The 24,153-nt window shown below is 36.4% G+C and overlaps 1 protein-coding gene across 1 annotated transcript in view; it reads left to right on the forward strand.

Moving 5' to 3' along the window:
* The first annotated feature begins 886 nt into the window (after nucleotides 1–886).
* PSMD14 (proteasome 26S subunit, non-ATPase 14) overlaps nucleotides 887–24,153 on the forward strand; it is a 99,374-nt gene continuing 76,107 nt past the window's right edge. Inside the window, exons 1-3 of the mRNA XM_045479998.1 lie at nucleotides 887–1,174; nucleotides 7,871–7,992; nucleotides 10,736–10,789. Of these exons, the coding sequence (XP_045335954.1) occupies nucleotides 10,742–10,789 (48 nt within the window). The 5' untranslated portion in view covers nucleotides 887–1,174; nucleotides 7,871–7,992; nucleotides 10,736–10,741. The remainder of the gene's footprint in view (nucleotides 1,175–7,870; nucleotides 7,993–10,735; nucleotides 10,790–24,153) is intronic.

Raw genomic sequence — 24,153 nt, forward strand, 5'->3', positions numbered from 1 at the left:
GATCCAAATATAGTATTACCTATGGTTAAAATAACCCATGTTTTTGTTTTTGTTTTGTTTTTTTTTTTTTAGATAGAAATGGACTATCTTTAAGAGGAAAATTCAGTATAATTATGCCTACTCAAGTAGCTTTGGATTCAGATGCTGTAATCGCTCCTTTCCCTCTATCCAGGGGATTCATCATTTTTGATTTAGGAATGCTTTAAAGATGCTCATTATTTGGAATATATTTGATAAAGTGAGAGGGACTTGGTGAACATGTTGCCCTAAACAGAGCCTGTTGCGAAGTATGATATAAATTCGTCAGTAATCAGTCATTTCTTGGGTGGTTTTGCTATCTGAAAACCTAGCACAGAGCAGATAATGGGTGAAACGTTATTGATGCTAATTCTATGGAGAAACGTCAGTAAGTGTTTTTTTTGAGCCCTGTAAATTGGGCTTAAAATAGGTGGATTTAACATTTGGGAAACGTTGGTTTTCCTTGAAATCCAATCCCTGGAAAGCGGCGAAAACAAGGAGGCGGGTAGACTGCAGTGTGGAAAAGAACCCCTAACCGATTTCCCCTCTCTTTACACCCCTCCCTTTTCTGCTTCTCAGATGACCGAGTTCAAACGAACCTTTCAGTTTTTGAGTAGGACCGTGGTGAACACCCAAACGAAAGGGGTTCTGGTTTCTGCAACCCTATAGTTACATTTCCTAGCCCGTCACCTCCTGGGCTCGGTAGGCGGGCGTCCCAGAGCTCGACCGCGGCCTGGACGCGAAGAGGAGGGGAGAAAAAGGTGGGGGGGAGAAAAGGGTGAATGTCTGAGGGGCGGGAGCGGCGCCGGCGCTAACTTCCGTCCCGCCCTCCCAGCCTCGCCTGGAGAAGCGGGGTTGCCCGCGCCGTCCGGGTGGCGCAGGCCTCCGGGACGCCCGCCGAACTCCCGAGCCGTCTCCAATTGGCCGTCGGGGGAACGGAAGCCGAAGCAGAGGAGTGAACCCGGAAGTGCTTCGCCGCGGAGGCCCGGGCGACTCTTTTGAATGGAATCGGGCTGATTCATCGCCGGTTCGCGGAGCCAGAGCCCGGCGGAGTCTGAGTCGCCGCTGCAGCTGTTGCCGTCTTCGCCGCCTCCGCGTCACCGCAGGTGGGAGACGAGAATCCAGACCGCTGCCTCCCGTCCCCGCCCGCTTTCAGGTAAGACGGGGAAGGCAGGGCCCCGGAGGTCCGCGGAGGCAGCCGAGCTAGGCCGCCGCCGGCCCCGCGCCTTCCTGAGTCACGTTGCCCAGCCGGGTTGCCGCTGGAGGCCTGGGCCCTGAGGGAGGAGTCCAGGCTTCTTCGTACTCCTCGCCGGTTATTCGGGCCTCTCTGGATGTAGTCTCCTTCTTCCAGGAGTTTCTGCCTCGCTGAATTCATCACATTTGGGGGACCCTCTTCTCCCGACACCAGGAGAATCCTTGTGTATGGCCTCTGTGTGTGTGTGTGTGTGCTCTATTGATAGTTACTCCGGTGTTGAAAAACTTCAAAGAAGGCAGAGGAAACAAGGGAGAGAGAATTAAATTAACTTTTTCAATGAAGGCATGCTTGCTTTATCACTTGTGCTACCCATGGGCCTTGACCCCTTTTTTTTCTTAGTGTTAAGATTTCAGCTCCCTTCAAAAACCGGACAAAAACCCCAGAGATGCACTGGTGTTTAGCCTTGAAACTTTCCAAAGCAAAGTGTGGTTTTTCGGCTATGCTTTTTAGCTTACTTTCAATTTGTCCTAATTGAGTAGTTGTTGAATAGGTAGCATTTCCTGTTTTCAGTAAAGTAGAAATCTGCTCTGTGTTACCTCTTGGAACTTTTCCTTGGGACGTACTTTTGTGCCTGTCAAGAGAAGAAAAAAATGTAAACTTTTCGGAAGAGTTGGAATGTAAATTTGGTGACCGAATGAAAAAGTCTTGAAATAAAAAATGGTAACTTAAAAGTTGATAAAGATTCATGGGAAAGGCAGGGAAGAAGCCTTAAAAATTAGCATAGAAATGCAGTTCTAAGGTGTAAGTTTTTTTTTTTTATTGCTACAAAAATATGTTTTTTATTACTAAGTTAATGTTTATGAGTAAAGGAATAAGTCAGCCACTATAATGTCGAAATAACAAAAAAGAACTGAATACAATGTTAGTGGAGATAATTAACACAATGGTGGCTTTCTTGTTTTGTCCAGTAAGGCTAGCAACTGGCTCATTTAAAGTTTATATGTTTTAAACAAATTTAACAGAAGTGGGACATTAACTACAGTTAAGTTGTGTTCAGTGAAGTTATATTTAGTGAAAACCCTGGATATTGTCAGAAAACAGTTTTGAAGTCATCTTTCAATGAAGCCTCACCTGTTGACTTTGGGAGATTGTTTTTTCTCCTCAGGGTTGCTTGGTAAATAATATTTTGCTGTTTTAATGTAAAGCTTATTTTTGCGTTTATTTTTATGCTTGTGATGTAACCCTTGTTTTTAGTATGTAGGTTTACAACCTATGTTTGATTATCAGTAACAAGAGATTGTGCTTTTGTTTTCCATTATATAGAGTGTTCATTTCATAATTCAGTGTCCACCTCTGAAAGTCTGACCTGAAAATTCACATGATTTATTACTAATGAACTTGTCATATACCCAGTTTGTTGCACTCCTTTGACATTCATATCCTGCTTTGTGATATTTTGGTGTCCCCATCTGTAAAATGAGAATTGGATTAAATAATCGCTTCTGGCTCTAAGATGATCATAACAATAGCAGTAATTATTGAGTACCTTATAAATGTTCCAGGCACTATAAGAGGTGCTTTGTATTTTTTCTTACACTGATTTGCAAGAGGAAGATTATTATCCCATTTTATGGATGAAGTCTAGAGACGAGAAGAAGGTAACTTTTTACAGATCGTACGGAGAGTAGGTCATAAAGCCCAGATTCAAATTGAGGTATGATAGCCTTCAGAGCCTTTCTGGCTCTACCCTGCTGCCTTTCACTCTATGTATTTTTTTATGGGTTTATATCATGCCTCCCCAGATAGAGTATAAATTCTTTCAGTGAAAGTTAACTGAGTTTCTTAGTGGCTCTATTTCTGTATCACCTTATGCACAAAGTAGTACAGGTTTTCCCTGCTATCTGAAAGTTAGCTTTACCCCACTTCATTTTTACAGAAGACCTGCATTATACCCATTGTTGCTAACAGATAGAAGAAATCTGAAGAGGATTTTCGCTTTTACTAAATGGTAACTGTTTTCTTCGATTTATACCATTTCCACTTAGGAAGGTTTTCATAGGAACATTCTGCTTTTGGATAAGAGAGGGAAACTTGTATTTAATGAATGTTTAATTGAAAGTTGTAATTAGGAGACAGCACAAGAAAAGATATTTATAACAGTTCCATCTTTACTGTTCTAAAATGGAAAAATCTTGCTTTCAAAATCCTGTTTATATAATTAAAAGTTTAATATCGACTCTGTTTCTTCCACTGAAGAAAGCCTTTAAGAAAGTAAAAAACGTTTCCAGTTACTTTCCACAAATCAGAGTAGAGGAATTAGAAATACAGTGAGATCACAAATATGGAGTAAAGGATTTAGCATCAGTCTGAAAAGGAATGTAACTGTGGCATGGATTGGGGAGTAAAAAATGAAAATTGAACTAAGAAACAATGATAAACTCGAACAACTAAGGCCTTCATGATTTGTTGAATTTTTTTTTTTTTTTTTTTTAATTTTTTTTTTCAACGTTTATTTATTTTTGGGACAGAGAGAAACAGAGCATGAACGGGGGAGGGGCAGAGAGAGAGGGAGACACAGAATCGGAAACAGGCTCCAGGCTCTGAGCCATCAGCCCAGAGCCCGACGCGGGGCTCGAACTCACGGACCGCGAGATCGTGACCTGGCTGAAGTCGGACGCTTAACCGACTGCGCCACCCAGGCGCCCCATGATTTGTTGAATTTTATGAATTACTAGGAAAACGGTGTCCCTTGTCCCTTGTGAAAAGATTGAAGAGTTAAAAAATTGCCACATTCCAAGTCCAGATTAAGATAGTTTTGAAGGATCTGTTTTTAGAGTTATTCATAGTTCCATACATTTCCTATAAGTATTTGAGAATTGATTTATTTTAATTCCATCAGGAACACAATCTAACTGTATCAGGTTCTAACCAGATACTAACTTAGGGAGATGAAGAAGTAGAAAATCATCAACTTTTAAAAAAAAATTAAAAATTTTTTTTAAATGTTTATTTTTGAGAGCGAAAGAGACAGAACATGAGCAGGGGGCGGGGGCAGAGAGAGAGGGAGACACAGAATCTGAAGCATTCGCCAGGCTCTGAGCTGTCAGCTCAGAGCCCGATGTGGGGCTTGAACCCACTAACTGAGATCATGACCTGAGCCAAAGTTGTATGCCCAACCGACTGAGCCACCTAGGTGCCCCGAAAATCATCAACTTTTGATCTACAACCTTTTGAAAGTACTGATACTTATTTTGTATTGTTACCAATTTGGATTGTAAACATTATATATGACATATTAGTTACAGCTAAACGCTTTGTTCATATTATCTGATAATGTTTTAAGTAAAGTTAATCATATCGTGAATGAGCTCTTGGGTCCTCTGCTTTTTGGTAGGTGTAAAAACTTGGTTTAGATCCATAGGAGTTTTCTATGGCAGGCCTGCCCTTCCTTCCTTCCTCCCTCCCTCCCTCCCTCCCTTCCTCCCTTCCTTCCTTCCTTCCTTCCTTCATTTTTTTTTTTTTTTCCAACGTTTATTTATTTTTGGGATAGAGAGAGACAGAGCATGAACAGGGGAGGGGCAGAGAGAGAGGGAGACACAGAATCGGAAACAGGCTCCAGGCTCTGAGCCATCAGCCCAGAGCCCGACGTGGGGCTCGAACTCACGGACCGCGAGATCGTGACCTGGCTGAAGTTGGACGCTTAACCGACTGCGCCACCCAGGCGCCCCTTCCTTCCTTATTTTTGAGAGAGAGGGACGGGCAGAGAGAGGGAGACACAGAATCTGAAGCAGGCTCCAGGCTCTGAGCTATCAGCACAGAAGTCCGACGCTTAACTAAGCCATCCAGGCGCCCCTGTATGGCTTTTATTTTGAAGAATTGGAAGTATTGTCTTTTATGTTATAGTTTAACACTTTAATTTTATAAACCCTTTTGCTAAAATCTGCAAAATTCAAGTCCCTCTTCTCCAGTGTAATTCATTTAGTACTGTGAAATGTACCTATTGTTTTGAAATTCAGTAAGTGGCAAAGCATGTAGGAAGAAAAATCTTTGTTGTATGAACTGTAGCCATACTAAGGAAAGTGGTGCTGAGGAGAGCTGCTAGCACTCCTTGTTTACTCACTATATGTCAAGCATTATGTTAAGTGTTGTTTATGTCCATTGTCTTCTTTAATCCAAACAACTGTATAAGGTGGATGCTGTCCTTATTCCCATTTTGCAGATAAGGAAACTGAGTCTCAGGGAGGTAACTGACCCCAGGACACAGAGCTAGTAAGTATTAGAAACAAGATTTGAGTCCTGGCACTTGTAACACAGAGTCATAGCTGTTAACCCTCATATAAAGTATGCATAACATAAAATTTATCATTTTAATCATTTTTAGATGTATAGTGGCTTTAAGTACATTCACGTTGTGCAGCTGTCACCACCATCCATTTCTGGAACTTTTCCATTTCCCAACTGCAATACTTTTGAAAACATTGATAGCTCATAATTTTATTGAAGAGAGGATGGCTATCATCTCTGCTCACAAAATGTTTTTAGCTTTTAGATTTATAAACACCAATAGAGTTAATCCAATGATTTTTTTCATTCTACATTATCTGTTTACTTTTGTTCATCTTTGTGGACACTTCAGCATTTGTCCACATATGAGCTTCATCAACATCATTATACATCTCTTAGCAAAACAGGTTCTTGTTGTAAAATAGTGTGTAATGAAGTCCTTGTTGAATTCCCAACCGGATGAGAAAGTTTTTCTTTTTTAGTCTTAGAAATATTGTTCACTCATTGATCCACTTAAAAAAATTTTTTTTTAATGTTTACTTATTTTTGAGAGAGAGAGTGAGCAGGGGAGGGGCAGAGACAGAGGGCAAGAGAGAATCCCAAGCTGGCTCAGCACTATCAGCACAGAGCCTGATGCGGGGCTGGAATTTAGCAACGGTGAGATCATGACCTGAGCCAAAATCATTCACAGTGTTGTGTAACTACCCCATCTCTATCTAGTTCCAAAATGATTCCATCATTCTGAAGTAAAATCTCTTACCCCTTAAGCAGTTTCTCCATTTTACACCTTTCCTGCAACCTCTGACAGTCACTAATCTGCATTCCTTTTCTATGGATTCATATATTTGGGATATTTAATATAAATGAAATCATACAGTTTGTGACCTTTGTGCATGGCTTCTTTTATATAGCATAATGTTTTGAGGTTCATTCATAATATAACGTGATGGTACTACATTCCTTTTTATAGCTTAATAATATTCCGTATATTCCATCATGTGAATTTGTTTATCCTTCCATCTTTTGATGGACATTTGGGTTGATTCCATCATTGGGCTGTTGTGAATAGTGATGCTATAAATCTGCATGTACAAGAGTTTGTTTTGAATACCTATTTTCAGTTCTTTTGGATATATACCTAGGAGTGGAATTGCTGGGTCATATGATCATTCTTTGTTGAACTTTTTGAAGAGTTCCCAAACTGTTTCCAGCGATGATTGGTTCTTAAGTTCGAGAAGATCTTAAGATCTTAAGAAGTTCTTAAGATCGAGAAGATCTAGGGTATTGTCATTTGAAGATGTATAGCCTGAGATTTTGTTTATATCAGTGGTTCTGAACTGGGAGTGATTTTTGCCCTTCCAGCAGACATTTGGCAATGTCTGGGGACATTTTTGATTATCGCGACTTGGTACGTATTAACGGTACCTAATGGGTAGAGGCCAGGGATGCTGCAAAACATCCTGTAATGCACAAGACAGCCCCCTGTAACAAGAAATTTGGTTCTAAATGTCAATAGTGCTGAAGAAACCCTGGCTTATACCACCAATTTTATTGTTACTGTTAGAGACTAGAATGTTACCTGTTTTTACATTCACCTTGTGATACTCTAATAATTGCGAAACTTTTTTTCTCTGTCAGTTTTCTCTTGGACATTATGAGTATAATATGCAAAGTTCTGAATTCTTAGCTGTGCTCAAATGAAAGCTAAAAAGACTACAAAGGTGATGTCTCTTGTCCTTTATGTGTTTTTGAAAAGTGGTAAATGCTTTGGACAGCACAATAAGAAGTGAAGGATGAAGCAATAGCAATAATGTATTTCACTATTGCATCATTTTGGATAATTCTTATTCTTCCATTTTCTTGGTGTTTTTTTTTTTTTAGTCTTTTTGGTGTAGTTGGGAATAATTGACTAAGAAATGACAAACAAATTCCTATGATAATGAAATAGCAAACTTTGAAATATAGGAAAAATAACATTACTAAGATTCCATAGTACATCATAGGTTTGTATGTAATGTGCAGTGGACCTATATAGTAATTGCACAATAGAATGTTCTATTTAAAAATATGAGTAAGTTTTCTCTGGTCTTTGAAACACCTCTGGAAAGACTAAAAGTCATAAAATGTCAATCCTTACATATAACTAAAACTGCTCAAAAAAGAAACTTAGGAACAAAATTTGGATGTGGGGTCAATCCTTTGCTCTGTAGCTCTCTGGGATGCTATTTCTTCCATATTCTTCTGAAATTGGTGATTAAAAATCAATTTTGAGTTCTATTTCAATTTTAGGAATTTTGCTTCGTTTAAAGCTCTTGGCATATTTTCCTCCATAGTTCTCAAAGTAATCATATCTTATCTTATTTACTTTTCTAGGAGAGAGAGAGAAAAAAAGTACTTGGGAAAAGTTATACCTGTCAGTATTAGCAGGAGCTTAAGAAGAAATTTGTCAAACAACGAATTGAAGCTTAACACCACAAGAGTTGTAGTTACTGACCCAGGTGAGAATTAAGAACGTATATAATTTTTGCCTACTGTTTTTAGGATATGATATATGAAATGTATCTTTTAAAAAAAACAGAAAATGTATCCTTTTTTTTAACATACATCAAATTATAAATAAGTGATAGATGACCAGATTTAAGAGCTCATGAAAGTCATTTAGATAACTAGCATTTTTGTTCTTATTTGCTTTCTATAAACTCTTTTAAAAAGTAGTGTGATTTAGGGTGCCTGGGTGACTCCGACTCTAGGTTTCGTCTGGGGTCATGATCTCACAGTTCATGAGTTTGAGCCCCACGTCAGGCTCTATGCTGACCGCGCAGAGCCTGCTTGGGATTTCTCTCTGCCCCTCCCTGGCTTGCTTTCTCTCACTCTCTATCTCAAAAGATAAGTACATAAACATTAAAATTTTTTTAAAAAGTAGTGTGATTTAGAACCTTTATCAATGTATTTCATTTCTAAATGTTAATATTTTTATTAAACCTCATTATGTTATCTAAACTGTTTTAGTTTGTTCAATATTTTTTCCTGTTTGCTGAGACATCTAATTTTGCTAAAAACACAAATTTGACCTGCCAGATTTTCTTTCCCTCTGCTCCCCACATCGCTCATGTATATTCACAGCATCTGGAGTCTGTGTAAAGTCATCAGAAACAACACAGGGGAAATAGATAAACTGAACACAGCTGGGAATCGACTTTGGCCTGGAATGTATATAATGTCTAAAGTATACTGTATGTTACTAGTTTTCTTACCATTTCTTTTAAGTTTATAAGCTAGAAATGGTACAAAAGAATTTTTTCCTTTGGTAATATATTCTAGAGAAATGTCTTTAATATTTTAAAATATTCAGGTTCCCCCCACCCCCCGTTTATAGACTTTAAAAAGTGCCATGTATTGAATGCTATATTTGAGTTGAGGAATTTTAATGAGAATTTGATGGAGATTTTGTTTGTAAATGTTGCTATTAGGAGGATGTGTTAACGTTGTAAAGCAGAAATTTTATCTGGACTATCAAGTTTTCTTGTGTGCCTTTCTTTTTTTAAAGTGAATTTATCCATTGTGAATCTCACAGACTTGTTGATATAAAGTTGTTTATAAATTGTTTATATAAAATTCAAAAACAACTAGTTTATGCCATTAGAAGTTGGAATTCTATCTTTGTGTGGTGGTAGGGACTGGAAAAAGGGGCATGACAGGTGTTTTTAGGTGCTGATAATGTTGTTTCTTTATCTAGGTGGTGGTTATGGGAGAGTATTCACTTTGTGAAGATTCCATGCCTATATCATTTGTGCAAGTTTCCTATATGTGGACTTGAGTAAAGTTTAGAGTATTAACATTGTTAAATATAGAAGTAAATTGTTAGCAAGATTCAGGAAAAATGATTAGGCTGTAATGATCTTGAGTATATTATTAAGTTTTAGTTTGTATAGCAGTTCTAACTAGTAAAATAACATGAACAGATGACTAATTTGTTAGCATTTAATATAGAATATAAATTGTAATACCACTTTCTAAAGCATACATTTATTTTTTTAAATTTTTTTTATTAAAAAAAATTTCTTTTTTAACGTTCATTTATTTTTGAGACAGAGAGAGACAGAGCGTGAACAGGGGAGGGGCAGAGAGAGAGGGAGACAGAATTTGAAGCAGGTTCCAGGCTCCAAGCCATCAGCCCAGAGCCCGACGCGGGGCTCGAACTCCTGGACCGCGAGATCGTGACCTGAGTTGAAGTCGGACGCTTAACCGACTGAGCCACCCAGGCGCCCCACTAAACCATATATTTAGAAAGAAAAGGAAATTTTAAGGCACTAGCGATTTTCAAGTAGAAGAAGTGCTTCATTGCCATGTTTAACATTTAACAACATTTAGCTGTACTGATACTAATTTTTTATCATTTGGTTACTCTTTTTTCTCATTTGAGGCCATATTGGTACTCTTGCTATTTCTTTGATTTCTTCTGAGTTTTTCAAGCTTATAAGAATGTCTTCTATCGTTATTCTAGATTGATAAAATTAATCTTTGTATTGATTAACTCTAAAATTATAATTGAGACAGCAGTTGAATTTCCTCAGTGAAAAAGGTATATGTCTACACAACATCTGAAATAATGCAAAATGTCTGCGTAGGTTCTAGAACACTATCTTCATGCATTTAATGTTTACTTTATAATATTTCTTTTAGTATAATGAGTTCATTTTAAAAAAGGCTTTGATGCTAATTCAGAGATCCATAATCTGCTCACAATGTCTTTCACATGTAGTTTTGATGATAACTGACAAGCTGTAAGTTAATTAGCACAGAACTTACTAATGAGGATGTTAAAATTTAATTTAAAAGTGAGGATTTTTATTTGTATACTCTGGACAAATTGAAGGAAATTCAATCATACATATGATAAGCATTTCAGGCACTTTTTCCTCATTCGGGTACTTTATTAGATAACAATGAGAAAATATAATTAACTTAATGATAGCAAAGTTTTGAAAGTATGCTAAGATTGCTTGTCTTTAAAATCGGGGATAACCCAAAACCAAAGCAGTAAAGTAAGGTCTGTTAATTAGCATGGAAGACAGCTTCTTGAATTAATATGTGGTGTTAATTAACAGGAAGTCTGATGTTGTGTTGTAATTACCACCAATATTTTTGACATACTGAGTGACTGAAGGTGAATTATATAGATAGCAATTGAGTAAACACTTTTGTGCTTAGGAACGTTTCCCTTTGTTTCTGTTTCCTAGAAATATGGACAGACTTCTTAGACTTGGAGGAGGTATGCCTGGACTGGGCCAGGTTAGTATATATAGACCTTTAGTATTTTTTGTGTGTGTAAACTACATGTCTTTCTCTAGTTACCCAAAGAGAAAGAAATCACTCCCAAGAAATTGTCTCACAGATAACCTTATGGTAAGAAGCTTACCTTATTGCTGGTTGTTGTATTGCAACAGTAAATAACATGTGGAGAACATTTTCTATTATCTGAATTATTTTCTCCTAGGAATAAGAATTTTCTACCTTTTAATTTAAAATTTGAGTGTATGTGAGATTATCAATCTTGCCTTTTAGTTAAAAAAAAAAAAAAAAAAAAGGACTCAAAATACCTTATTTCTGGGTTTACAATGTAGATTTTAGAAGTAACACATGAAAAAGTAAACATGGCATCCTCTTGGCAACATTGAGAAAACTGACCCATAGAATGTTTGTATGTACAATTTTAAAACTGATGGATTCCTTATAGTAGTTATGATACATGGGTGAATTAATATGTAATATCTCTTTTGTTTTTTAAATTTGGTATATACGGTTTCTTACATTCCTATTAAAACTAAATTTGTTTTCACTTTTAATACTATATTTACCTTCATGCTGTTGGGCAAACAGTCTGTAGATAGATTTTTTTTTTTTTTTTTGTCTCAAAGTATTTATTCTGCTTTTAGCTGAAGAAGAAACTTGCCATTTTTTGAGTTCTGCACTGATTATCTTTCCAGTCCTCCATTCACAAAAGTGATAACTATGTGTTGTTCTTTTCCTGAGACTTTTATGTAATATGTTGTTTAATGACCAAATTTTGGGAATTTTTTTTTCCTAAAGTTTATTTATTTTCTTAGTAATCTCTACACCCAGTGTGAGGCTTGAACCCACAACCCTGAGATCAAGACTTGCATGCTCTTCTGACTGAGCCAGCCAGGCACTCCTGGGAATATTTTTTTTTTATTATTTTTATTTATTATTATTATTATTATTATTATTTTTGCCTTCTGTTGGGGCTGGTTTGTAGACCCGAGAATATTTTTATAACTATCTTTATAACCCTTTTTTTTAGTTACCAGCTTTCCCTCATTTCCGTATCACTGGCAGTGAGTTTGTCTTCCTTCATTTAAAGTAGTCTGTATTTGGTGAAAGAAAGTTTTGTTTGGGATTTCATGGTATTTTCAGTGTGGAGGCACTTTTACCCAAATTCCTTGAGTAGATCTTTTATGGCTTCTACTAATAAACTTTCTCCTGTTAGAAAACTGGAATCATTTTGTGATTCTGTATTGCATCCTTGTGTAGACATCAGCTGTTTTTACTTTTATTAGTGTTGAATATTTCTCAGGTTCATTTACTGTCAGCATGTTTCTTTATGATTCTTCATTTTTGTAAGAGCTGTGTAATCCATTCTAAGAGGCCTGAGCCTCTCTGAATTTGACCCTTCCAAAGCTGTGTCCATACTTTTATAAGCATTCTAGATAACTTCTAGAATTCCCTAATGTATTCTGAAATGAGCAATAACAACATTAAGGCATATGAAAGTGTCAGAAGTGAGCTGAGGTAGTATGTAGGTACTGCAGTTTTACCTGCAAAATGTAGGCAATGGTAATTGCCTTAGTAGAATTCTTTTTCTTTTTTTGCCTTAGTAGAAGTTGCAGCAAATTTAAATACCAAAGTAATTTTTCTTAAGCATTAGATGCAATAAATTATATATCCATGCTGGAAATCCAAATCCATGCTGGGGAAATTTCTGGACGTGAAATAAGGTTTTATTGACCACAGATTGAGCTATATTGTATCTCAGTGACCACTGCAAACCTTTGCAGTAAGTGAAAAACTTAAGTTTGGTTCAATAACTTCTCCTTGGTTTCTGATACTTAATCGCCTCATGTGTCCTCTGTATTCGTTTTTGAACTTAAAACTGTGTTGTTTGAGAATCTGTTATTTCATGTATGTGTTTCATCTTCCCAGTTAGATGACAAACTCTTAAGGGAGAATTTGTGGAGTGCTAATTTCTGTGATATCTCCTTTATCTAATACTAGTGTGCAATGATTTATTTTTTTCTTAACATTTTATTTTACTCTTGTTCTAGACTTATTTGACAAATACTTAAGTGTTACTTTTGCAACAAGTGTTATAATAACAAATAATGTTATCATAACAAATGTGTGTTACTTTTCAATAAACAGGAATAAAATGTTGTGTATTGTTTATTTTTAATAAAGACAAAGATATTTGGATTGGTAATAACTACTCTTTCCATTCAATAATGGATAGTAGCCAATAAAAGTAAAAAAGGAGACATAAGCTGCTTTATCCCTCCAAAAATAAATGGGGAATGTTACTTTCTTACCATTTAACAGAAAAGTCATAATGTCGTTATAAATAGGGGCAGAATACTTGCTGGTAAGTTTGCAGATGGCTCTTTTAAAACATGAGACTACGAACAGAACAGAGTTCTTCATCTTAACAACTCGTAACTGTCTCTGAAATTAAGTGATTTTCTTTTCTCCATGGCTAATCTTTCCACTTATTCTCTGATCCCATCCTCTCTTGAAACTTTCTCTTTTCAATTGACCCCTTTCTCTGCCTACAAAAATGTTTGTCTTCTGTATCCAGAAACAACAAAACTTCACTGCATTCTGCCATTAAGCCTTTTCTTACATTTATTTCTAAAATTTCTAAAGCAACAGCTTATACTCAAAGATTCTACTTCCTTACCTTTATCGACTCTTGTGAGGTTATATACTGGCCTCTTCCATTACTATTTTGGAATTGCTCAAATTGCCAAATCTATTGGCCTACTTTAGTTCCCTTTTCACTGGGCTTCATTATTTTAAAACTGTTCACAATGTCTTTATTAAAACTTTACCTTGGTACTTTTTCCTAGTTCTTCATTATTGTGTCCATACCTACAAAACAACTAGAAGCTTTATTTTTTTTTTAATATTACATTAAAAAAACCTTTTTTTTTAAATGTTTATTTATTCTTGAGACAGAGGGGAGGGGCAGAGAGAGAGGGAGACACAGAATCTGAAACAGGCTCCAGGCTCTGGGCTGTCAGCACAGAGCCCAATGCGGGGCTCGAACCCACGAACTGTGAGATCATGACCTGAGCCGAAGTCAGACGCTTAACCAACTGAGCCACTCAGGCGCCCCTAAGTATTACGTTTTTAAATGTTAATACTTGAACAGTGATAGGCTAACATCATTAAATCTATCCACAGCCTCCTATATAAACCTATCAGTAATTTGAAGCAGAAACAAGCAGATGTTTTATTAGAACTATTAAAATTTGTAAACTAGTGGCTTTAAATTTCAAATGTATTTTTTTATTTGCTAACATGCTTACAAACATGAAATTACTGTAAGACGTGAGATGATTTATTTATTTTTTTTTTTTTTTTGAGATGATTTATTAAATGCATGTACTGTTGTAAATTTGGCTACTTGATTGTCTTTATAACTATCCCAACTTAGGTCTTGACTACTAACCTTTCTGCAAGCTGTGAGGACAAAACTCAAGAGATAGGTATAGCTAAAGCATAATCTCCAGTCTCTTAAAGTTTTAGTTTAAGTCTTTGGGTCTATTTTAGCTTTAGAAACAGGGCAGTCTTTCAGATTTTAATCTTCTCAAGCTTAAAAGTAAGTGAATTCTTCTTTTTCTTTTATTATTTATTTATTTTGGGGGAGAGAGAGAGACAAAGAATCCCAAGCAGGCTCCGCACCGTCAGTGCAGAGCCTGATGTGGGGCTTGAACACTCAAACCATGAGATCATGACCTGAGCCAAAATGAAGAGTGGGATGCTTAACCAGCTGAGCCACCCAGGCACCCCAAAAAGTAAATGAATTCTTAAGTAAAATGTCGGTAGCATCTGTTGGCTTGTCTTGTATTTGAAATTGTTAGGCCAGTATATTGATTTTCTAAGAACATTGTTACTTAACCTAGGTATCTTACATTTTAGTAGATGCATAGCAATTATGTTTAAGTGCTTGGCACATATTAACTACTTTGAGTGGATACTAGTGCTCATTAAAAACAGTATGATTTGTAAGTAGAGTGGATGTGGGGTTTCTAACTTTTTACACAATAAAGGTAAATAAGACTGAATTGAGAAGATGATGTTTGAGCTAAACTTTGGAATGAGTATATGGCAACACATATTCAAAATGTTGGAGAATAAGTGATGTAAGGGAAAACAATGAGGAAAGAATCTGGTAAATGAATTTGGAGTAGATTGTGAAAGGGTTGAATGCCATTCCTGTTGATTCTTACTTTTTCTCCCCATAGGCATTATAGTTTATAATTTGTTTTTTTTTTTTTTTTGTAGCAGAGTTACGAGGTAATTCAATCTGTATTCTTGAAAAGTAATTCTAGTGGTAGTTTGCAGAATAGATAGAAAGGAAGAGATTGAAGTCAGAGTCCTCAATTATATGAAATACTTCTGACTTTTAACCTTTCAGGCACATAGTAGGATTTTACTTCTCCATCATTTTTTAAGTTAGCCTGAACATGATTTTGCTTTGACCAATGGAATGTGAGTTGGAAATTAATAGGTCACTTTTATGTGGAAGCTTTAAGTATGATTTGCCTGTCCTGGTAATCAAGGAAGCATGGAGATCTTTGTTAGCTGGGTCCCTGAGAGGGAATGAAAAACCTGCAAGTCAGAAATCCTGGACTTTTGTGTGAAATGTCCTAATTATTTTGGTCTCTGGTTTTTGTTTTAAGAAACATGATGTAGGCCAAACTAAGCACGTATGCAGACCTGTGTTGCCTATAAGTAAGTTATCAGTCGGTATCTTTTCTGATACAGGCCCTTGGTGATTTCCAGATGCAAAAATAATGGACAATACTATAGATGAATGACCAGAGGAGGCTTTCTGAAAGTGGTGAGATATAAGCTGAATTTTGAAGGAGTATTTCGGGTAGCGTGATTTAAACAAAATAAGTTCCTGAATTGGATGTGTTCTAGTGTATTTGTTATAACTCTCAAATCCATGCAGTGTATGGCTTTTGTATACATTACTAATAACGAGTTTTCTGTTTCCATGGGTCTTTGAGTAGAAATGTTTGTTCAGTTGTTTGTCTTTTGAATTTTGGTCTAATGTTTTATAGAAAGGATTAACTTAACATAGTAATGGGAAAAAATACTTGCAATAAATGAAGAAATAATACCATTTTCATAGATAAGGAGTTTTAATATCAGATGCCAGTTTTCCAATTTAATCATAAATCCAGTGCAGTTCTAGTAAAAATATCAACCAGCATTTTCATGGAATTAGAAAACTGATTCTAAAATTCATATAGGTGGGGTACCTGGGTGGTGCAGCTGGTTAAGCGTCCGGCTTCTGTTCAGGTCATGATCTCGTGGTTCATGGGTTCGAGCTCTGCATTGGGCCTTCTGCTGTCAGCACAGAGCCTGCTTTGGATCCTCTGTCTCCCCCTCTGTTTCCCCCTCCCCACCCCCCAAGGGTGCTCTTTATCTCTCTCAAAAATAAACATTTTAAAAAGTATGAAATTCATATAGGAAAAAAATAATCCAAAAATAGCAAAGAAATTGTTAGAAAGGAAAAGGAAACTTGCTCTACCAAAAATCAAAATATATTTTAATATCATATGCCTCAAGTAGTATAATATTGGTATGTAGATAGATCAGTGCAATCAATTAAGAAGTCCAGAAGTAGAATTATGCATATATGGGAACTTGATTTGTGATAGAAATTGTACTAAAAATTAGGAAGGAGAGGCCTGTTCATTAAATGATGCTGGAACAAGTGGCTTTCTATATTGGGGGAAAACTAATAGTAGATTCCTACTTTATTCTATACACAAAGATGTATAGCACATGGATTGAAGACATGACTATGAAAATCAAACTTTGTAAGTTTGGAAGACACACCAATTAGGATGGCTGTTATCCCAAAACAAAACACAACAACAACAACAACAACAACAAAACACAACTAGAAAATCACAGTTGTTGATTGGGATGTAGATAATTTGGAACCCTGTGCATTACTGGTAGGAATATAAAATTATGTTACCTCTGTGGAAAATAGTATGGTGGTTCCTCAAAAAATTAAATGTAGCATTACCATATGACACAGTAATTCTATTTCTGCGTATATGTCCCAAAGAATTGAAAGCTGGGACTCAAAGATTTTTGTACACCGATGGTCATAGCATTATTCACAGTGGCCAAAAGGTGGAAACAACTTGTATCTTACTGATAGATGAGTAGATAAACAAAATGTGATATGTACATGCTATGGAATATTATTCAGCCTTAAAAAGGAAGGAAAAAATCTGACATACCAAATTCAACATGGATAAACCTTGAAGACATGATGTTAGGTGAAATAAGCCAGTCACAAAAGGACAAATATTGAGTGATTCTGCTTATATGAAGTACTAGTCAAATTCACTGAGACAGAAGGTAGAGTGGTTGTTGTAAGGGGTTGGGAGACCTAGTGATGTGGTTGTTAGTGTTTAATGGGCACAGGGTTTCAATTTGGGAAGATGAAAAATTTCTGGAAATGGATAGTGGTGTTGGTGGCACAATAATGTGAATGTGTGAATGTACTTAAAGCCATAGAACTGTATACTTAAAAATGTTTAAATGATAAATTTTGTGTTGTGTGTTTTTTACCACAATAAAATTTTCAATTACTGTATTTTTATAATGAGATTAATACCTACCATAGATGTTTCTTAAAAGGATTAAATAAACTAACATGTCAGTCACACAGTAGACAGACCCCATAAAATTTTTTAGAAGAAAATTTTGCCTTTATGACCTCAGAATAGGAAAGCAGAACTCATAAGGTTGCTAATTTGACTGCTTCAGTACATTACTATCTCTTGCCCCAACAAAGACTGTAGAAACAAACTTAAAAGACAAGGGATAGAGAAGATGTTTGTAACACATTTGTCTGCAACACATTTAGCAGAACCATAAATCAGTAAGACAATAAAAGACAACCTCAGAAGGAAAGAACATGTAATGGCAATTTGTAGAACAAGAACTGCCAGCAAGTAGGAAAAGATACTCAGCTTCACTGTACATCACAGAAATGAAAATTAGAACAAGTATTAGAGTTTTTTAAAAACAAAAGTCTGTTAAGTGTTAAGATTTTGGAAAGCAAAGATTTTCACGTAAGTTTTTTCCCTTTGGTTAGGTGTGGGTGTGCAGTATGGGTGTGGGAATTGGTTAAGGATTGTATATCAGTGTTTTAGAACATTATGTGGCAAATAGAGAACCATAAATATACGTTGAATGAACACACTGTGTATGGAGTGTAAATGCTTGAAGTCACTTTGGAAATTAATTTGACGGGTATGTAGTAAAATTGAAAATGCCCTGACTTCTGTGACTCAGCAATTCCATTTATTCACTTTAGAGAAATTCTCACACACGTGTGTCGGGACACATGTTTAAGGATATTTATTATGACATTGTTTAGATTATTGAAAAATTGCAAAACACCTAAATTTCTGTCTGTGGGAAAATGTGTTACTGGAATATAATGGAATGGAATTATTATACTCCAGTTAAAATGGACTAGATTCTTAGACTTATAAACATATTAAGGGAAAAAGGTTGTAGAGACATATACAATATGAAAGCATTAATGTTAATTTAAAACACAGTACTTTTTTAAAGGGTACGTAACGTAAGTAAAAGTATAACAAATTCTATAGCAACACTATCGAGTAGAGCTTTCGGCAATGATGGAAATATTCTGTATGGACTCTAGTACAATAGTCACTAGCCGTATTTGGCTGTTAAGCACTTGAAATGTGAGTAGAACAACTGAAGAACTGAATTTTAAATTTTACTTAATTTTAATTTCAATTTATTTAAATTTAGTAGCCTCGTGTAGCTGTTCAGTCCATGAAGTATGCCCAGTGTGATCTGAATTTTTAATTTTAATTAAATTTATTGTTACATGTAGCTAGCAACTACCTTAGGCCTAGATAAACCAACACAAATTCATGAGAAGGGAGGGAGGTAAAAGGAACTTTTACTTCATATATACTGTTTTTTATTTTTACTTTTATTTTTTTTAATTTTTAAAGTTATTTGTTTGTTTTGAGAGAGAGAGCACAAGTGAAAGTGGGGGAGAGCCAGAGAGAGGGAGAGAATCCCAAGCTCTGACAGTGCAGAAGAGCCTGATGTGGGGCTCGATCTCACGAACTGTGAGATCAGTCATGACCTGAGCAGAAACTAAAAGTCAGAAACTTAACCGACTGAGCCACCCAGGTGCCTCTGTTAATAGACAGATGAACAAACAGAAAATAAGCAAAAGAACAAGTCAGTGAGTACCATTAAATGACGTTAAATAACATTTTCTTGTACTTTCTTAAATGCTGATTTATTTTTGAGAGAGAGAGGGAGACACAGAATCCAAAGCAGGCACCAGGCTCCGAGCTGTCAGCACAGATCCTGACTCGAGGCTTGGACCCACAAACTGTGAGATCATGACCTGAGCCGAAGTCGGACGCTTAACTGACTGAGCCACCCAGGCACCCCTCCTTTAGTACTTTTTTTTAAAAAAGTCACCAAGTAAAACAAAACCAGACATGCATCTTAATGTATTTTTCAGTACTTCTTTTTCATGCCTTGCTTAGGCATTCCATATAAATCTAGAGAGGTTGCCAGAGGCTAGACTATGTAGGGCCTTGTAGAAGATGCTTTTCCAGCTGAGTTGGGAAATCATTAGAGATTTTTCAGCAAAGGAGTTAATGCTTGAAACATTTTTTAAAAACCTGGGTACTCTGGAGAGGAGAGGTAAGATGGCAAGAATGGAAGCAGAGACAAAAAGGCTACTACAGCACTATTTTAAGATAAATTACAGATTTTCATAAAAGGCTTTTTTTTATATGTTCCTTGAGCTCTTTAGCTTGTTTTGACAACTTTTATATACTGATGGATGCTTCTGGTTACCTTTTTTTTTCTTTGATTCTTTGAGTATTCTATCCTTAGGTGATCCTCTGAACATTTACAAAGAGCCCTTCTAAACATTGGTAGATTAATTTGGCCATTTTTCTGCCTATTAAGAAGTAGGGAAGGGTCAAGAAATTGTATTTGTTTTCTTTGCTTAACTACAAATAGTGATTTTGCTTTAGAAACAAAGCAAAAATATAATATGCCTTTATTTTTTTTCATTTGCTGTGCTTGCCAGGTAATAATTCTATTATTTTTAAAGTATAGTTCCTAATTATTCATGTACTTGAGCTGGTGTTTCTACTGTAGAAAATTAGGAAAGGTCAGGTCAATAGCAAGCTAATTAGAGCATACTCTTTCTAGTTGTCATTGTAATGTAATTCTGATGAATAGATATTAAGCCCCATGAAAAATGTGGTGCTCTTGAGAGGTCTCAAATCTACTCTTGAGAGTTCTCAAGTAAAAGGAAAACAAATTCCTGGCGGGTGCATTGTGGTTACTCTCTGTCATCTTGTTTGAACTTTCTAGTGAGTGGTCTTTCAAGGGGAAAGATCTTTGACACTTGTGAATGTTAAACTTCTAATTTGATGTGAAATTACCATAAATGGTTTTGTTTGAGTTCTTTAAGGGGAGCAGTTATTTTCTTCTTTCTTTTTTCTTTTTCTTTTAATTAAATTTTTTTTCCATTTTTTTTAAGTTTATTTATTTATTTTGAGAGAGATAGGAGACAGTGCGAGCAGGGAGGGGCAGAGAGAGAGAATCCCAGGCAGGCTTCACACTGTCAGCACAGAGCCTGATGTGGGGCTTGAACCCCACAACTGTGAGATGATGACCTTAGCCGAAATCAAGAGTTGGATGCTCAAACCGACTGAGCCACCCAGGTGGCCCGGGGAGCAGTTATTTTCAATTACAGTGAGATTATCTTCCAAACTTACATTCTGATGAAATAGAGCATCAAAATTATGAGGAAAAATGAAACATTAAAATTTTAAATTTGAAGTCAAATATATGATGGACCAAGACATTTGATATCATTTTTGGTAGAAAAAGTATATGGGATGAGAAATAAGAGAAGATACCCCTGTTTAATATAGGAAACTAAGATATTGCAATGTAATCTCAATATGCCAAATGTGTGGGATGTTACGATCTTGAAAATCTGGTGTATGTCGTTTTCTTCCCTACCCTCAACATTGTTTTGCATATTTGATTTATTGGCCGTCTTGCTCATTTGGAGCACTGATCTTTGGGTTTCCAGTTTTAAACTTTTGTGATGTAACTTGTAACTTTTCAGATCATATTACCATTTGGACAGTTCTCTAGATAAAATACTGATACTCATTTAAAATCTGGACAGATATGGTTAGTGTTCTCTCCCACAACACATTCAAGGTGGTTCTTTGTGGGATGTTATCTGGGTTGAGTGCCGGGGAAGCATATGCCACCAGAGCAGGGCAATAGTCTCCCTCAGGCAGCTTCCCAGCGCTGCTCTTCACACTGCTGGTGGTTTCACACGCTCTTTCTGCCGGGACACTGAATGCTTATGTTGAGCACAATGGGAAGGCTTAGGGACAATAAAGAATAAATTAATGATTTTGATAGTTACACTTTTCTCTTACTCCTGTGTACATTTTCCCTCTTTTCACCCAAATATGTTCTTACCTGCCTATGGTAGCTCTCTGTTAATTAGTTCTTTGTTCTCTAGCATTCTAAACACCAGAGCCTAAGTAATTAATTGAAAGCAAAATGCCAATCAAAAGTAGATAAACTAACAAAATCTAGTTTTGGTAAGGCACCCTTTAATGTTTTATAGAAAAGGTGTTCTTTTACTTCATAGAAACTGCTTATTTCATTACCTAGTAGAATATATTTTTGTTATCTTTAAATAGCCATATCAGTGTAGGGAGACCATTTTGATTTTACTTTAGTTTGCACCTGGTTCCACAGTTTCAGGCTATTATTTCCTTCCCATTTTACCCTCTGATTTCTGTTTAAATTTTTTTAATTTTTAATTTTTAATTTTATTTTATTTTATTTTATTTTATTTTTTTAATTTTTTTTTCAACGTTTATTTATTTTTGGGACAGAGAGAGACAGAGCATGAACGGGGGAGGGGCAGAGAGAGAGAGAGACACACAGAATTGGAAACAGGCTCCAGGCTCTGAGCCATCAGCCCAGAGCCCGACGCGGGGCTCGAACTCACGGACCGCAAGATCGTGACCTGGCTGAAGTCGGACGCTTAACCGACTGCGCCACCCAGGCGCCCCTTAATTTTTAATTTTAGAGAGAGTGAGAGAGAATATGAAATGGGGAAGGGGGCAGGAGAGAGAGAGGGAGAGAGAGAGAGAGAGAGAGAGAGAGAGAGAGAGAGAATATTAAGCAGGCTCCACACCGAGCAGGGCTTGATCCTACAACCCTGGGATCGTGACCTGAGCCAAAATCAACAGTTGGATGGATGCTCAACCTACTGAGCCACCTAGGCACTCCCCTAATTTCTGTGTTATAGACTAAATGAGATCTTTGAACATTTTATAGTTCAGTCTTTCAACAAGGCTCTTCCTTAGGGGTTTCCTTGAGGGCTGTGAAAATTGTAGCAATATAGGGAGATAGCCAAATACTCCGAAGAGGGAATGTAATTGTCAGTGGGGTCTAGGGCAAGTGTATGGATCCATAAAGAGAAACCACATATTTTTACAGTTATCAGGATTCCCCTAGAATTTATAGAAGTGGTCTTATACCGAATATGGACAAATGCTGAATGTTTCCCATGTTTTGATGTGAGGTGTTCTATGTACTTAATCTCCTCATTTAATCCTCATAACAATCCTATATGAATAGGGATAATTATTCCTGTATTATAGGATTGAGTCACAGAACTAAGAAGTGAAGTTAGACTTGGAACACAAGTCTGATGCCAAAGTCTATTCTATATCAACAACATCTATATCAGGTAGATAATCTTATAGTGTTGTCATTGGCTACTTGCTTCATAAATTAAAAAATCTTAATTAGTCTGGAAATTTTTATTGCAAAATGTAGGTGAAGAATAAGATGCTTGCTTTTTAAATTTTTAGGAAACCTAAAATATTTGAGAGGATTTTTCTTTATTGTGACGTGTAATATGAATTTCATGTTTTACGAATATTTAGGGATTGACTGCTTATTTCATTTTATTCCCTATGATAATGTATAATGTATACCTTGATATATTGGCAAAAGCAGAGTATACAAATAGGACAACTTTTTAAAGAAGGTTTATGTTCCTTTCTCCTTTTAGTTTATAAAACATTTTCCTTACTATTCAGAAATTGATTAGTGCTCTAAATTGTCAAAATAAAGTTGTTATATTAAAAAAATTACTTTTGGAAAGACGCTCTTTACTAAGCGAATTTGAATGACCAGTCTTGTTGTACCTTGACTTGTAATAATGAAAGAAGAGGTACAGAGAGCTGTTTTATTTGAATAATAGACTTGCCAATTAGCCATCAAGTGCTTCCATCTGTGAAATTTTTGATCAGATGGGTTAGCTGGGATGTTTCCAGACTAGGGCATCATAAATGGCACTTGAAAACTGTCACTTTGATGATGAGGTTTCAAGTATTACACTGCTTGATGCTGTGGAACCTTTTTTTCCTTTTGCAGTACCATGTTTTTTTAGAACATACTGATCCCACTTATGAATTCTGTGGCATCAAGAGAACTTGGGAGACCTGCCACTGATGTAAAGTTCTGCTTAATCTGCTGCTCTGCCCTGTGCTGAGATTGGTTTTTAAACCAGAGTATTAACAGCTTCTTTAATGGCCTGCACAGTAACGTTGGTTGGAGATCTGACTGGCACAAGCAGGCGATGCTCATTGCCCATGGGCCGTGAAGCTGGCACACACTGGCAAGTTTCTTTGTACTTTCCTGGTAACATACATTCATTTTCAAATGTCTCCCTCCCTTAAATAAATGTAGAGTAGTCTGAGGCCACTTAAGTGTTGAGATTTCTACATATAGCAGTTGTATGGAATGAATTGAACATCTGTCTTGTATATTTTTTAGGATTTAAATTACTTACTGGTAATTATTACATTTTAAGATTTGTTTAGTAATTTGGAAATATAGATTTCTGGAATAATTGTCATATGTTTTTTTTCTCACTGTGCCATATCTTCCTTGCTTGGTCTTATAATTAAAAAAAATTTTTTTAATCTTTGTTTTTGAGAGAGAGACAGAGAGACAGAGTGCGAGCAGGGGAGGAACAGATAGAGAGGGAGACACAGAATCCAAAGCAGGTTCCAGGCTCTGAGCTGCCAGCACAGAGCCCGATGCAGGGCTTGAACCCACAAACTATGAGATCATGACATGAGCCGATGTCAGACACTTAACTGATTGAGCCACCCAGGTGCCTGCTTGGTCTTATATTTTATAGGATGTTTTCCTTAGTAAGTTGACTTCTTCGAATGCTTGTGGAT

Source organism: Leopardus geoffroyi, chromosome C1, assembly GCF_018350155.1.
Source record: "Leopardus geoffroyi isolate Oge1 chromosome C1, O.geoffroyi_Oge1_pat1.0, whole genome shotgun sequence".
Lineage (NCBI taxonomy): Eukaryota > Metazoa > Chordata > Mammalia > Carnivora > Felidae > Leopardus > Leopardus geoffroyi.